Source organism: Etheostoma cragini, chromosome 1, assembly GCF_013103735.1.
Source record: "Etheostoma cragini isolate CJK2018 chromosome 1, CSU_Ecrag_1.0, whole genome shotgun sequence".
Classification (NCBI taxonomy): Eukaryota; Metazoa; Chordata; class Actinopteri; order Perciformes; family Percidae; genus Etheostoma; species Etheostoma cragini.
In genome coordinates, this window is record NC_048407.1 from 23,388,110 (window position 1) to 23,401,736 (window position 13,627).

At 39.1% G+C, this 13,627-nt stretch overlaps 1 protein-coding gene across 2 annotated transcripts; it reads right to left on the bottom strand.

Moving 5' to 3' along the window:
• Positions 1–1,907: 1,907 nt before the first annotated feature.
• Positions 1,908–12,960, bottom strand: LOC117945419 (potassium channel subfamily K member 2-like). 2 transcript variants are annotated; one of them, XM_034872907.1, is made up of 9 exons: positions 12,661–12,960; positions 10,264–10,412; positions 10,046–10,158; positions 9,199–9,289; positions 8,900–9,017; positions 8,325–8,485; positions 6,190–6,376; positions 5,890–6,029; positions 1,908–2,615 (listed from the first exon to the last, which is right to left on the bottom strand). In XM_034872907.1, coding segments are annotated over exons 1-9 (1,299 nt in total). In that variant the 5' UTR covers positions 12,662–12,960; the 3' UTR covers positions 1,908–2,276. The 2 variants fall into 2 exon arrangements, with proteins under 2 accessions (XP_034728798.1, XP_034728806.1); XM_034872915.1 differs by having other exon boundaries at positions 10,306–10,412; positions 12,661–12,959.
• Positions 12,961–13,627: the final 667 nt, after the last annotated feature.

Below are 13,627 nucleotides of genomic sequence, written 5' to 3' on the forward strand. Positions count from 1 at the left end.
TGTTATTTTGTGATAAAGCGACCTACTGTTTCACCCCGACAATGTTTAGCCCAAGGCTTAATAGTTTTTGAGGGAATTACCTCACAAACTTGAGGTTAACCCTGCTCTAGAGCACGGCCAGCTAAGTTCAGTGTGAAAAGTTATTACAGTATAACAACTTGTTATTACAGTAATGCCACATAACTAAATCAAAGCCGTTTGATTGGATTGACTGAATAGTATTGTTGTTACATTCAAAAGCTGTTAAATCAAAGTGCATTTTCAACGGCAGGTGTACACACATAAGCGAGTGAGTGAATGCTGGGCATCAAAACTGAATTTATTCTTGTACTACATTGAAACTTTCATGGTCTGTCACAGGGCAAATCCACATCTGTGAATCAACAATTAACAACGTTAACTCAAATTATTAGATTTTTCCACTCTTACTCTTAAACATGTCCACAGTAAATTGATTACAGTAGATCTACAACCAATGTACATGTGACAACTGACAATGACAGATAGAGATTAGATACATGTCTTTGTAATTCCAGAGTTGTTGCAAGACATTTTGTACACCATAACAACACATTTGGTAGCACCACTCAGAGAAGGAATTCACTGTGTCATATTATAGCAGCTTTAAGATGGTCAGCAGAGAGTAAACTAAAGTATTTACTGGAAGAGTAGTAACAAAAGGTATCAGAATTTATATGTTACTTCCCAGGATATGTGAAAATGTTCTGCCTGTAACAGTCTTTTTCTTGATCCACTGACCCATATACATAACATTATTATAGGAAACACAACGTTTTGGATACATTTGGCCACATATGGATCCAGGCCAGTAGAACATTGAGTGTGAGCAACTGTTTTGTTGGACTGGATAAACACCAACAACATTTGGCTTATAAAACACCTCATTTTCTTTAGTTTAAGTAGATATAAGATGTTATTGATAATACATGCATAAGTAGGAACATGTGTTGAATCAGTTGTCCACCACACAATGTGTTGTGCTTTGACTTGGTCTGGCAATGTGAATAGTTTAAGGCACAGCAATGGTTTGACACATCTCCTCATATTGACATTCAGTACTCTTATTTCTTTAAAACTACATCAAGAATCAGAGAGACACACTTTGAGCCGCATCAACCTTTTAAACACAACTGTGGAAGAAAAATGTGCTAAAAGTAAATAAAAGTTTTACTGTATGTGTAACAGTACTGCTTTTAAATATCACAGTCATTTCTAATAGTGATTATAAGTTACTCTATAAAATGGGCATAGTGAAATCAGAGAAAAAGCTTTAGATTCTAAAACATAATCAGTTAAGTCGGCCAATGATGGTGACAATTAAATACAGAAAGCATGTCCGGTTAAAGCTGCACATGCTCTTTGGTTTCATATTTCAGTCTTGGAACAGCTATCATACAGCTAGTATCAGATAAATACATCTCTAATATAAGCTCAAACAGACATTCTCTGTACTCAGAGGTTGTAGCTTGATCAGCATCTCAGTCCTCCATCTTTGTAGTTTAGTACAGCTGTCTGTAGTCCAAACAATATAATTTAGCATCATCTCACAATCTTTACATTCTGTAGTCATTTAGCACCTCTCCTCATCAGAGTTATCCGTCTTTGTATTTTAACATCTTCTGTAAATACTGTGATTGTCTGTGTCATTCTACATTCAGATAGCAGACAGTGACGTCCTGAAAAACTTGGTTGAGGGGTAAAGCCACACACCCCATGGTTTGACCTTTGTTGCATGTCAAATCCCTCCCCCTCTACCTTTCTCCACATGTTATCTGTCTGCATCTATACCATCAACCGACCAATAAAGAAAGAAAATGCAAAAAACAACAAATTATTTAAAAGGCACCATGGACACATTAGGTCACCAAATACTGTAGTTTTATGTAGTCCCTTAAGAGAAGGGTTAACTGGACTACTTTGCTTTATTTCAGGACCTGAGTGAGATCTAGATTACAGACACCCGAATGCAAAACTTTCAACAAGATCAACACATGTTCTTTTTTCGTCTTGCTCTTGGTTTCCATGGGTGGTGAAAAATGTTCTGTTGTCAAAGATCCACGGAAGTGTTCTTAAGAAAGGCTTACATCCCAGCAGAGAGGTGAAGATGTCCCTGCTGGGGTCACAAAGTACCACATTCTCACTTCTACTTGCTATGAAAATTAAAAAAAAAAAAAAAAAGCATTTCATTCTCAGCACTAACAAGACCACTGTTTGCAAATTGAAAATTATCTTAAAAGGTGACGACCGTTCCTTTTCTACTGGAGGTGTTCAATGACTGAGATATCTCCTCTCTCTGGGTCCAAACCGTTCATGAACAAACCTCCGTTTCTAGCCATAGGTGTGGTCAGGCCCATCAGCCCGGCCTCCCTCTCGTTCCTGTCCCGGTCTTCGCTAAAATTGACCGACACTGTCCTCTTGGGCAGAGTAAACTCAGGGCCAGGGCTGAATCCCAGCTCCGAGGACAGTTTACGTTTAATCGAGGCGGCGCGCTGGAACTTGTCATAGATATCGATGCTAACACGTCGCCGTGTTTCTTTGAACTCTGCTGAGACGTTAGCCGTCCACTCTGCAGCATGAGCTCGGATTTCTCCTACCTGTAGAAAGAGAAAGAGAGAGTGAAGTAAGTAGAGGGTACAGAGGGATGCAGATAGATGGCAGGTTTGCTTCTTAAAATGTTGAGCAAACAATTCCTGTTTTGATGACAATGCAGTTAAACAACTACAATAAAAAAGGGAATTAAATAGAGAGAAATTAAGAAAGGGAGCAACAGTGGTTTGCAGATGGGTTTTGTTGTCTTTTTGACAAAAGCTCCTGCATGTCTATCTAAATGTGTTTGTGCAACTTCATTCAAACTGTGACTGCTCTGAAAATGTTTTACTCATGGACACTGAGACATCCAAGACTTGTCAGATGTTACACTAAACAATAGCAGGAAGAATATGGTAATATTATTTCTTCTTGAAGCTAAACATAAAATTCATGGAAATCTGTTCACAGACCAACCAAGCAAAGCTGGGCTGAAGGGCTACTGCAAGGCCTTGCCCTAAAGAAACTTACATATGTTGTTAAGGTGAAATATAACACTTTTTTAAAGATTTGGGGCTCATTTATGCAGTTTATGGGTGGGGGGGGGGGGGAGATTTTATTGCGGCGCCACGATTGGAATCAGGGTGTTACCATAGCAGTAAAACAAACCACTAACATATCTACACTTGAAATATTTTAAAATGCCTATTTGTATTTATTAATGTGCCTTGTTTTGTTTTGCTCTGTTTTTTGTCTTTGACTTGTAATTGAAAAAACTCAACAAAAACATTTTTCAAAAAAATTCTAATTGAAAAAAACAGCCATTGTGTCTTTACATTAATTTAAATCAATAAGAACACCTCACTGTCAGTCTGTCTTCAGAAAACGATCTGAAATGAATAGAATTTTACTTAAATATATATAAATTCTGGACTCTGTACACAAGCCTTCTTTATGGGCCCTTCCCTGCCTCCACCGCTGTTCATTCTAGTATCTTTGTCGGCCCTCCTCACAAGAGGGCCCTGTATAGTATGCTGTGACACAAGGCCAGGAAATGCCTCAATGAAATGGAGCAAAATACTAATATTAAGTTAAGTCACCACCATGAGATGGTGACTTATAGTGAACTGTATGTTCTGTACAATGCTTTTTCTACAAATGTTTAAAACACAGTATAATAACACTTAATGGCATGACAGGCCAATTAATACTAATGAATACAGCCAGATTTTTCAGTGTTGCTTCTATTTTCATTTGTAAATGAAATAAAGTATTGTACACCAAAAAAAAAATCTCCTAAAATCAAAAGGGCAGGCTGATAAAACACTGACAGATGAGCATTGAGACAACAAAAGAAAAGGCAGACTGACGCACAAAAAAATAAATAAAGGTGAAGCAAAAAAATCCTTTGTTTAACCAGGTTATTAAGTGCCTTAATAGGACACTAACATGCTTCTGTTTTGTCCTAATGGCTTATTAAAGGGGACTGGAGTAGTTCTGTTATCATTTCAGGACAACAAAGGACATTGCTGAAATCAACACACTTCACATTCTGCCTCTAATTTTGTGACTATATCACAGTGAATAATGATACTAACACACATATATTTTTTTTACAGGCCAGTATAAGATTATGACATATCACAGTGGGACTTTAGCAAGAGAACCCATGGGGAGCATTAATGAATACACACACACACACACATGCACACACGCACGGGATGCATCATACACCACCACTTGTATCATTCAACTAATTATGTTTAACTAATTAACTAAAGCATTGTTCCCTGAAAGTCTTCTATGACAATATGTCCGTTAGTTAAGAACTGGCTTGGTTAGAACTTCCAGCTTACAAACTTATGCTGTGTAAATTGAGACAGTGGTACCCCATGTCTCATTCAGGTCAGTGTCCAACATAACTACCACTCATACACACAGAAACTGCAGTAGTGACACATAGAAACTCTGGATAAGATGTTCTTTGTCCCAGATGGTCCCAGATGAATGTACTGCATGGATCTGAGTTACCTAAAATGTCACTTGTTAGATTGGTAAGAATAGTTGTCAGTAAGCCAAAAGCATCTTCAGAAAAGAAGGACTTGGTTCTCTCTAGTCTTGTCCAGCATGGAAGACAGGAACTTTAGAGTTGGCACTATTTGACACTGCACTGTGGTTGAACTGTACTGCTTAATTTTAATTATCCTCCATCGAGATTTAGTAAATGCTTCTGTGTAATTCATCAAAGAATCCCAAACCTTCTTGACGTATCCAAAGTCAAGTTGCTCTTGATTATGACCAAACACCGGCTAAAATGTATGACCAAACCTTATTTACACTGACCTCTCACTCCAAGCCAAACACCAAAGAAATCTAATTACAATAGAAGTCTATACTACACTTTTAAGCAGCATTTTGAGACAAAAACGATATACGTCCACACAATAGTTTTAGCTACGGAAGCATGTAAATATTAATATAACTGACAAGGCATATCACATGACCATTTGCTTACAATGGGCATGCGCATGTCGGTGTAAACAAGAAGCAGATAGTCTAACGTTACACTGTGGTTGAAAATCATGGATGTATAAGTTAAAAATGCAGAAAAGTAAGACCAGGGATTAATTTGCTTGGATCGACAGTGAGGTGGAACATTTCCTGCAGTGTAAGTAAGCCTACCTAACCTATAAGACGGACTGATGTGACTAGTTGTTTCCAAAAGTCTCTGTTTCGGCCCGTCCACACAACAAAGCAACCCCGGAGTTTCATACCAGCAGTGTTTCCAAAATATCTAAGTTTGAGGGGGTTAGGCACACTGTTGTATTGTGGACGTGATGCGTAAAAGTAGTAAAATATAAGTTTTTAAACCAAAGTGTAGATATAGTCTCAACTAAGGGCCCTGTAAAAACTCCCGGATGTTTGTTTTATTAGGAAACAATCAACTGTATTTGCATAACCTATGTTATATACAGAGCACACACAGTTCGATTGAATACATATTCTGATCATCCCACATTGTCCGAATGACCGCTATCTGGAGATGCTCACGGTAATGGCATATGACTGCATTTATGTGTTTGGATGGCAGACAGTGGATTGGATTAGAAAACAGTTTTATCATTGAAATGAGGTTAACCAAAGGGCAAAAGTTGAGAGGGTGACATGGCACTGTAACATGGGTAGCACAAATGACCTGTGTGTCACTGTACTGAAAGAGACTAAGTGTGTGTAAACATGTACACTGACAGATAAACAGGTATGTAGAGAGAAAACGGTGTTGTGAAAGAATGAAAAAAAAGCCAACGAAGGAAGGAGTAAATGAAACCAGCAGTCTCATACCTCTTCTTTTGTCCTCTTGGAGATTACTCTGAGCCAGTCTCCTATCATGCTGAGGATGGCAGCAAAGTAGGCCAGTCCCACCAGAATCCAGAACCATACAACTGGTTTATAGTAATCTAAGTACTCTATGTCTGAACCACCTAGACACAGAGACAAGGGCAGACAGAGACATCAACTGTGACATATCCAGTATAATCCACCTGGTGAGATAAACAGATGCGATGCAGAGAGACTGATAGCTTTTTATGTCTCTTTGTGTCTGTCTATGTTGATATTCAATCATTTGCTTTGTGACTGTACCTGCCACAAAGTCTCCAAATCCTATGGTAGTCAAGGTGATGACCACAAAGTAAAGGGACTCCAGAGCAGACCAACCCTCAATGTGTTTAAAGATGGCTGCTGGGAGCGCCACAAACAGCAGGCATCCAAACAGCACAAACAGCAAGGTGGAGATGACCCGGATCTTTGTCTGACTGATGTCCCAGTGCTGCAAGACAGAGAGAGGCAGAGAAAATTACCACTATGATGCAACAGGTACCCTCACAACTTCTAGAGATCTGGTCTGTTTGGGATCACTGCAAACACACATGAAGTTTTGATCCTTAGTGTTTATTGTTTGTTAAAGGTCTTTGGAAGTAAGTGGACAGAAGGTGATTCTCAAACCCTACTTATTTGGCTCTTCACTGAAACTCTTAGAGTGGCATTAAGCAGTTGCTTGAAACAGAGGAACTAAATGCAATGTAGATATTTTAAGGCTATGCACATTCACTCCATCCAGCAGTGAGAAGAAATTTTGGTCCCAGCCACATCAAGATTCTGAGCATTGTGTGGAAGCCAACATGGATGGAAAAGTTATCTAACAAAGAGGTGCTGAGTCTAAAGTCGAGGTGCTGAGTCTAAAAATCTGTGACTACAACAATGGTTACATGCTAATGTTTAGCAGGTAATTTTTATCATCATCCTAGTTTGCTAATTGCCACTAAACACAAAGTATAGCTGGGAATTGTGTGAATATTAAGAGTTTTGCAGGTATTTGGTCCCAAACCGAAATATTTGATGAAAGGAAAACAAACAGGGGGTTGGCAAAATGATTACAATTCAATTGATCCCAAGTTGGACTTTAGGTGTGCACCTAATTTCATGGCAATCCATCCAACATTTGTTGGGACGTTTCACTCAAAACCAAATGTCACACTCATACATGAAAAGCCAGAGGATCGCCAAAGTTGGTAAGAATCGTCGTCTAGAAAGCACGAATGTTTATCCAGGATTGTTGTTGAGTTAGTGTGAGTTGTTGAGATACTTCCGTCCGGACCAAAGAAGAGGACTGACTCAGCAGTAGAAGCATAATTTTATAAATTGGTCCCCAGGGTGCAGTAGAAACAAAAAGCCATCCACAGTATTCACTGAGGATAATGCTGCAGTCTAAAATCAAAAGGGCAGGCTGACAAAACACTGACAGATGAGCATAGAGGCAACAAAAGAAAAGGCAGACTGACACACAAAAAGAAAGTAAAGGTGAAGCAAAAAAAATCCTTTGTTTAACCAGGATGTTTAATTGCCTTAATAGGACAATAACATGCTTCTGTTTTGTCCTAATGGCGTATTAAAAGGAGCCGTTCTGTTATCATTTCAAGGCAACAAAGGACATCACTGAAGTCAACACACTTCAAATACTGCCTTTAGTTCTGCGACTATATCACAGTGAATAATGATAATAACACACAGACATTTTTAAAGGCCAGAAAGAGTATGGCATATCACAGCAGGACTTTAGCAAAAGAACCCATGGGGAGCATTAGTGAAAACACACACACACACACACACACACACACACACACACACACACACACACACACACACACACACGTGTAGACCCCAGAATGAGATACTTTAGATACTCTGTTTGAGTTCTAGAGTCAGCTGCTTAAAGATGACCTACTGTAGCTAATAATCAAAACTAGGAATTATTAGCTTAAATCAAGCCCCTGCGCACAGAAATCATCTCAGAATGTCACTCACACACTACTACATTGTAGATTTTTACTTTAAGTGGCAAGTATTTTTTTTCATGGTTTCTAGGTTTTCTCAGCCTGTAGAGAATCGGAAGGTAGTTCATTTATCTATAAACATTCAACTCTATTGATTTTCCAGAAAATTAATTATATTACAATATTGTGTCATCAAATAATAACATCAAAACCATCTCGCCAAATGGATCAATACATATCATGGTAGTTAAAGAAGATGTCAGCCTTTTGTAAATATTATCTAAAAGCTAGTGTGGATGAGGAAATTGTTGCGAGACCTTTGATGTAAATTATTCAAGTTGGCCTGTACAGACTTGCCCTCTGCAGACAGTAAGCTACTGTGAAATTTCCTGTAAAATACGACGTCTGTAAACCCTACATGTTTGTATGTTACCCCAGACTCACCACAAACATTTTCTCCACTCTGGCAATGCCCTTTCCGAATATGGTGCCGAGCTGATCTCCTACACCAGCCAAAAGGAAGCCAAACAGAGGTATCCCTAGCAACGCATAGACAATGCAGAAGATCTTTCCACCTTCTGTGTGGGGAGAGATGTTCCCAAAACCTGCAGAGAGGACATAATGAAACAAAGGACTGAGAATCTACATACTACGTACATACCATTTCATGGAAATGAGAAAATGGAAAAAAATAAGGGTCATAATAGGATTGTGTATGTAAACGGCACCTTGTACTAGTTTGATTAAATCCAGAAAGCACATGTAGAATCACTGACCCCTCCACTTCTCACAGCAGTAAGTTGGATTACATAAGTGGCCATAACAGCTTTATTCTGACGCAGTTTGCACATAAATGCAAACAAAACCGATTTGCCCACTTGAAAGGACATTTGAATCATTTTAATTCATACCAAATTCACACCAGTGGTGGTCTAAATAAACACAGAACTGGTGTATGTCCCTCTCGCGTGTCAGTGTGTGTGTGTCTATGTATGTATGTATGTATGTGTGTGTTCTACCGATAGTTGTGATCACAGTTCCAGCAAAGAAGAAGGCAGAGCTCAGGTCCCACAGGCTGCTGTGGTTGGTCAGTGTCCCTGCAGGATTCACTCCTGAACGGATAGCAGACACAACTTGCTGGAGGGGAGAGAGTGAGAAAGAGATTTGTGTTCAAATTTATTTTTAAATTCAAAGATTATCAAACAGTTAACAAATGGATTGGGGTAACTCTCTGTTGCTCCATATTTCTTCCTCCTACTCTTGTGAAACTGTGGGAGCTGTCCATGGTGCTGAAACTAACAGGAGAGGCCCTTGTCACCTTGACTAGCTCCTCTAGCTGGCCCTGGCTGACACAGGAGTGTCTGGACAGGAACTCCAGCTTCTGGGACAGGATGGCCAAACGCTGGGCACTAGGAGAGAGAGAAAGGCTTAAAAATGTTTGTAATCATGTTTCATATTTCATTATAAGAGTCACATTTTACTCAAAATCCTTATTTTGAATTAGTGTACATCTAGTGTCAGTGATTGATAACTGCACAGCAATTTATCCTTAATTAAAAAGTGCTGATTTAGTTCAAACTGTAAAAACCTTTTGTTAGTTAATACTGTATTTTGAGTCTATGCCATTCAGTGAAAAGCAAATTAGCAGCAGCACTTTAAACTCTGTTACTAAAGCAAGTGTAAAGACTTCTGATCAGGACTAATTGCGGGAGTCATCCCAAAAAGATCAGTAAAGAGAAGTCTAATTTGTTCAGTAGTCTATATCTATTCTGCAGTTGCCTAGTTCAGCACTAGCACTTACATTTTTCATAGTATATAGACAAACATCAACTATCAAAGGGTTTGCAGTTTTTGTAGAAAATCGCAATTTAAACAATATTTCAAAAACAGTTGATAATTATGAAGACAACGTTTATTTTCACAGTAAAAGAAAGATATTGAATGTATAATTAGGATATGTAATAATGCATGCACATTGCACTTTGCAGGCTCAATACATGCATTGAACAAGAAGAAGAACAGAAGACTTTTTTTTTGGAGACATAATGTCAATACCGGGGACATGATTGGAAAATTGATGGATGGATGAATATAGGATGAATAGATGGGTGGGTGGCTTTCCTGGTAGTGAGTCAGACAGGTAGACCTATACTTAACCTGCCTACCTCTCATGAGGCTGCTCCAGGGATCTGAAGACTGCTGCTCCCATCACCAGGTACAGAACCACCAAAAGAAAGATGGCTGTCACCGTCTTCCATTTCATTACTGTGGCAACCACCTACAACCCACATACATACAGGAAGTCTCCTGAAACAAACCTTTTTAAAAGAAAAACAACCCCTCTCCCTCTGCGTAATAAGCACCTTGTGAAGAAAAAAATTACTTTTAAAATCTGGTTGTGTAACTTCTCTCTTTTGTCTCTCACCTCACTCTCCTCCTGGGGAGTCAGTGTGATCGGCTTTGTGGAGAAGGAGAGGCGGGGCTTGGAGTTGTGAGTGGCGGATTTAGGGTCCAATAAGTCTGGAGCTGCCACTGTCAGGGGACATCATAAAATAGCATTGAGATTTTCTCCCCACACATATTCCCCTCCCTATCCCTGCTCTCTTGCTCCAGTCAAACACTTTTAGCTGTGCATCTTTACTGTAATGTAAGTGGATGGATGGGGTTTGAAAGATAGAAAAATTACAAAGCAAGGATAAATAAGGAATCCAGAGATTGTGTATCTGTCTGGTGAGACAGAAAGATATTGAGAACAGCTTAAATGTGTATATTCCTTTTATGCAGGTGGGTTAAGAGGTGTGCTGTGTTCTTTGTTTAATCCATGCAACTTCCGCTTACCAGGCCAGTTGACTAAACTATGGTAGTAATATAAAATATATTTTGCAGTTGTTGTTCAATTCTGATGTAATCTGTGTACAGTCAAAAAGAGCAAAAGAGAGATATTATAGAGGAGATAGTTTCCTTTAGTTTCTCCAATCAGCTTAAATGTTGATTGTCTTGACTCTTGACTCACTTTTATGTACTTAATTATTTTGGGAATATTGTGTAACATCCTTGCCAATGAAGCTTGTTGAATTGGAATCAGACTGAAATTATTGTGAGTTTGCAGAGGAGAGAGAAGGAGAATGTATATCAGGTCCGGACAATATACTGAAACATGCAGTATATTGATAGTGCAATGTCATATTTCAGTAATCATACAATCACAAATAAGAAAAGTACTTGAATAGCAGACATAATGAGAGAATGAGAAGTATTCTTACATTAACATGATCCCAAATGTAAAGGCAAAAAGGTATCAGACAGTATTACACTATTTTGAAAATTTAAAAATATGTTATGATATAAGACTTTACTTTGTTATTATTGCTCCAGCAAAATTGTCTCAGTAAGGTTAAGTTCCTAGGGATCCCTTTGTTTATTTATTTAAATTTTAGTTTTTGTTTAGTTTTTTAAATTTTTGTTTTACACCCAACTGCAGGGGATCGTGTCAATGCTCCACAACAATCATTGGGATCGCTAATATCATGCATCTTCGAATACAATATAAATGCCTATGCCAATAACAGTAATAAAACAGCTAAACATACTTGAGCTACTTGTTTTATGATTACAAGACAACCACCTAGTACGTTTGAGACTAGTAGAGGGGGTCTGTGACACCTTGGACACCCTGGTGGCCCCGCCACTGCCTATTATGTAGACCAGAGTACGACAGTGTGTGTGTGTGTGTGTGTGAGAGAGAGAGAGATGTCTGGAGAGAGGGATGAGGGGAGGAGTAGAGGAAAAGAACAACAGCAGCGAGGGGAGAATCATTCGGACAGAAGCAGAGAGAAGTGAAGTTTCGACCAAAAAACATTTAATTACTGAAAATAAATGCTACATTTGGACACAGAGGTGACATCTTTTCAAATCCCCAAAACTGTTTAGGCCAAAGGAACATTTTAAAAACAGACATCGAACAAATTTTATTGTATAACTGTGCTTTTTTTCTTGATTAAAATAAACTACACAACATAATACTAACCCAAATGAACATTTGCATTTTAGTCCACAACATGTCCCTATTGCCGTTCAGGAGTGACACCATGTGGTCTCCTCCAAACTAATACAACAAGCACTGATTTACTGTAAGCCTTTTTCTTTGAGTCAGTATTTATACTGAATATTCCAAATTCTATCAGGATGAGAATAAAAAAAAGTCAAAAGCACTCAAGTTGATTACCTTCCATACAAAGGTTTGATTAAAACATATAAAGTATGAAATAATCTTTCATCAGGGTCACCTTAAAAGCACTCTCTTTTGCACAACATACAGTGTGTCTAATGGGAACTGAGATAAGGTGGTTTTAGTCTTCAAGTAAAAGGATGCTGAGCTTCAGAAATAATTTAAAAGTATATCAGAATAATAGCATAAGTGTGTGACAACTGAGACTCCATATGTTTAGGTGCTTTTTGAGAGGTCGAAATATTTTAGCAGAATACATATTTAATGGATTAAAACAAACGTGCGGCTGTGCAGAAAGCTGAGCTGCTGAGTCAAACCCGATCACTCACACACACCTTCAGCTCTCACTCGGTGGAGAAGTAAGACAAGTGAGACAACTTGCTTGAGCTAAATGTTATTTTTACTGAAATGTGTATTTGTAATATCGGATTAAAAAAATATCTCTAAAACAACTTTTAGTTTTTTTAAATAATGCAGCCAGTATGAAGTTGTTCACAAACTGCATTAGATTATGCACACAGTTGAGAACAACTTCTCTCTCTGTGTACTTACTCCTTGTTGTTGCCTATCCGATGCCCTCCGCTCTCCTCTTCTCCTCATCCGACGCTCTCACTGCGTTTAGGGGAATCTTTCCTCCTCTGCGTGTCTCCTCCCTGCGGTGCTGAAGCGGGGGGGCGAACAGGCGCTCCGTCTTACCGCTGATCGGACACTGATGCTGCGCCAGCAAGGTGCTTTTATTTCACCCACATTTCACTGCAAAAAGCTTTCTCTGCTCGTTGTTTTCCAGTTCTCTACTAGCATCCGCTCCGCTCCGTCTGCGCTCTCGCTTTTGAGCGCACTGGTGCAGCGTTGGGATAACCCCGAGAGGGGTGGAGAGAGGAGGGAACAGGGAGGGTGGAGGAGCGGGACACAGGGAGGTGGTTCCCAAACCGAGAGGGAGGTCGATTTACAGAGTTCCAGTCCCCTTCTAGATATATTGTGACTTTAATGCATGTTATGTCACTAGAGGTAATTGACTACTTAAGTGATGATTTGGCCATGCACACGCGATATAACGCCAGCACAGAGGAGGCTACAGGGGGTTCACTGTGCTTTTATTCTTACAGTGACAGTTTAGACCTTCCTGGGTTCCAACCTTTTTGGCCTGTGAAGCCTAAAAATGAGCCAGTGTCTACTTGACCCATGGTCACACATTGCATATGTTTCTTCAAGGTGTGAACAGCTCCAACACAAGAGATGTATTTCAGAACTTGTTGGAGGTCAGGAGAGGTCCAACTATAAAACTTGCAGAACAGTTTTTACAGAGAAGACAGGAAAAAATATGAGAAGGGATGGAAATAGGTGGTCACCCACTGAGGTGATCAAATTTGCCAAAATCAGATGGTCATTTTACTTAAATTTAATTTGAGATTGGAAATAAAAGCTTGCTGTCTTAAAATAAGTTTCAACACTGACAAGTGTGCTGGAGAATCTGCAGGCAACCGTTTGGCCTTCACCCTCTGATTGAAACCAAAGTTGG

Excerpts from the sequence above, each read along its gene's own strand:
- LOC117945419 (XM_034872907.1), bottom strand. Across the intron at positions 10,159-10,263 it reads TACACAACCAGATTTTAAAA|GTGGTTGCCACAGTAATGAA; the intron begins GTAATTTTTTTC and ends TGTGGGTTGTAG. Across the intron at positions 2,616-5,889 it reads CCAAGAGGACAAAAGAAGAG|GTAGGAGAAATCCGAGCTCA; the intron begins GTATGAGACTGC and ends CTCTTTCTACAG.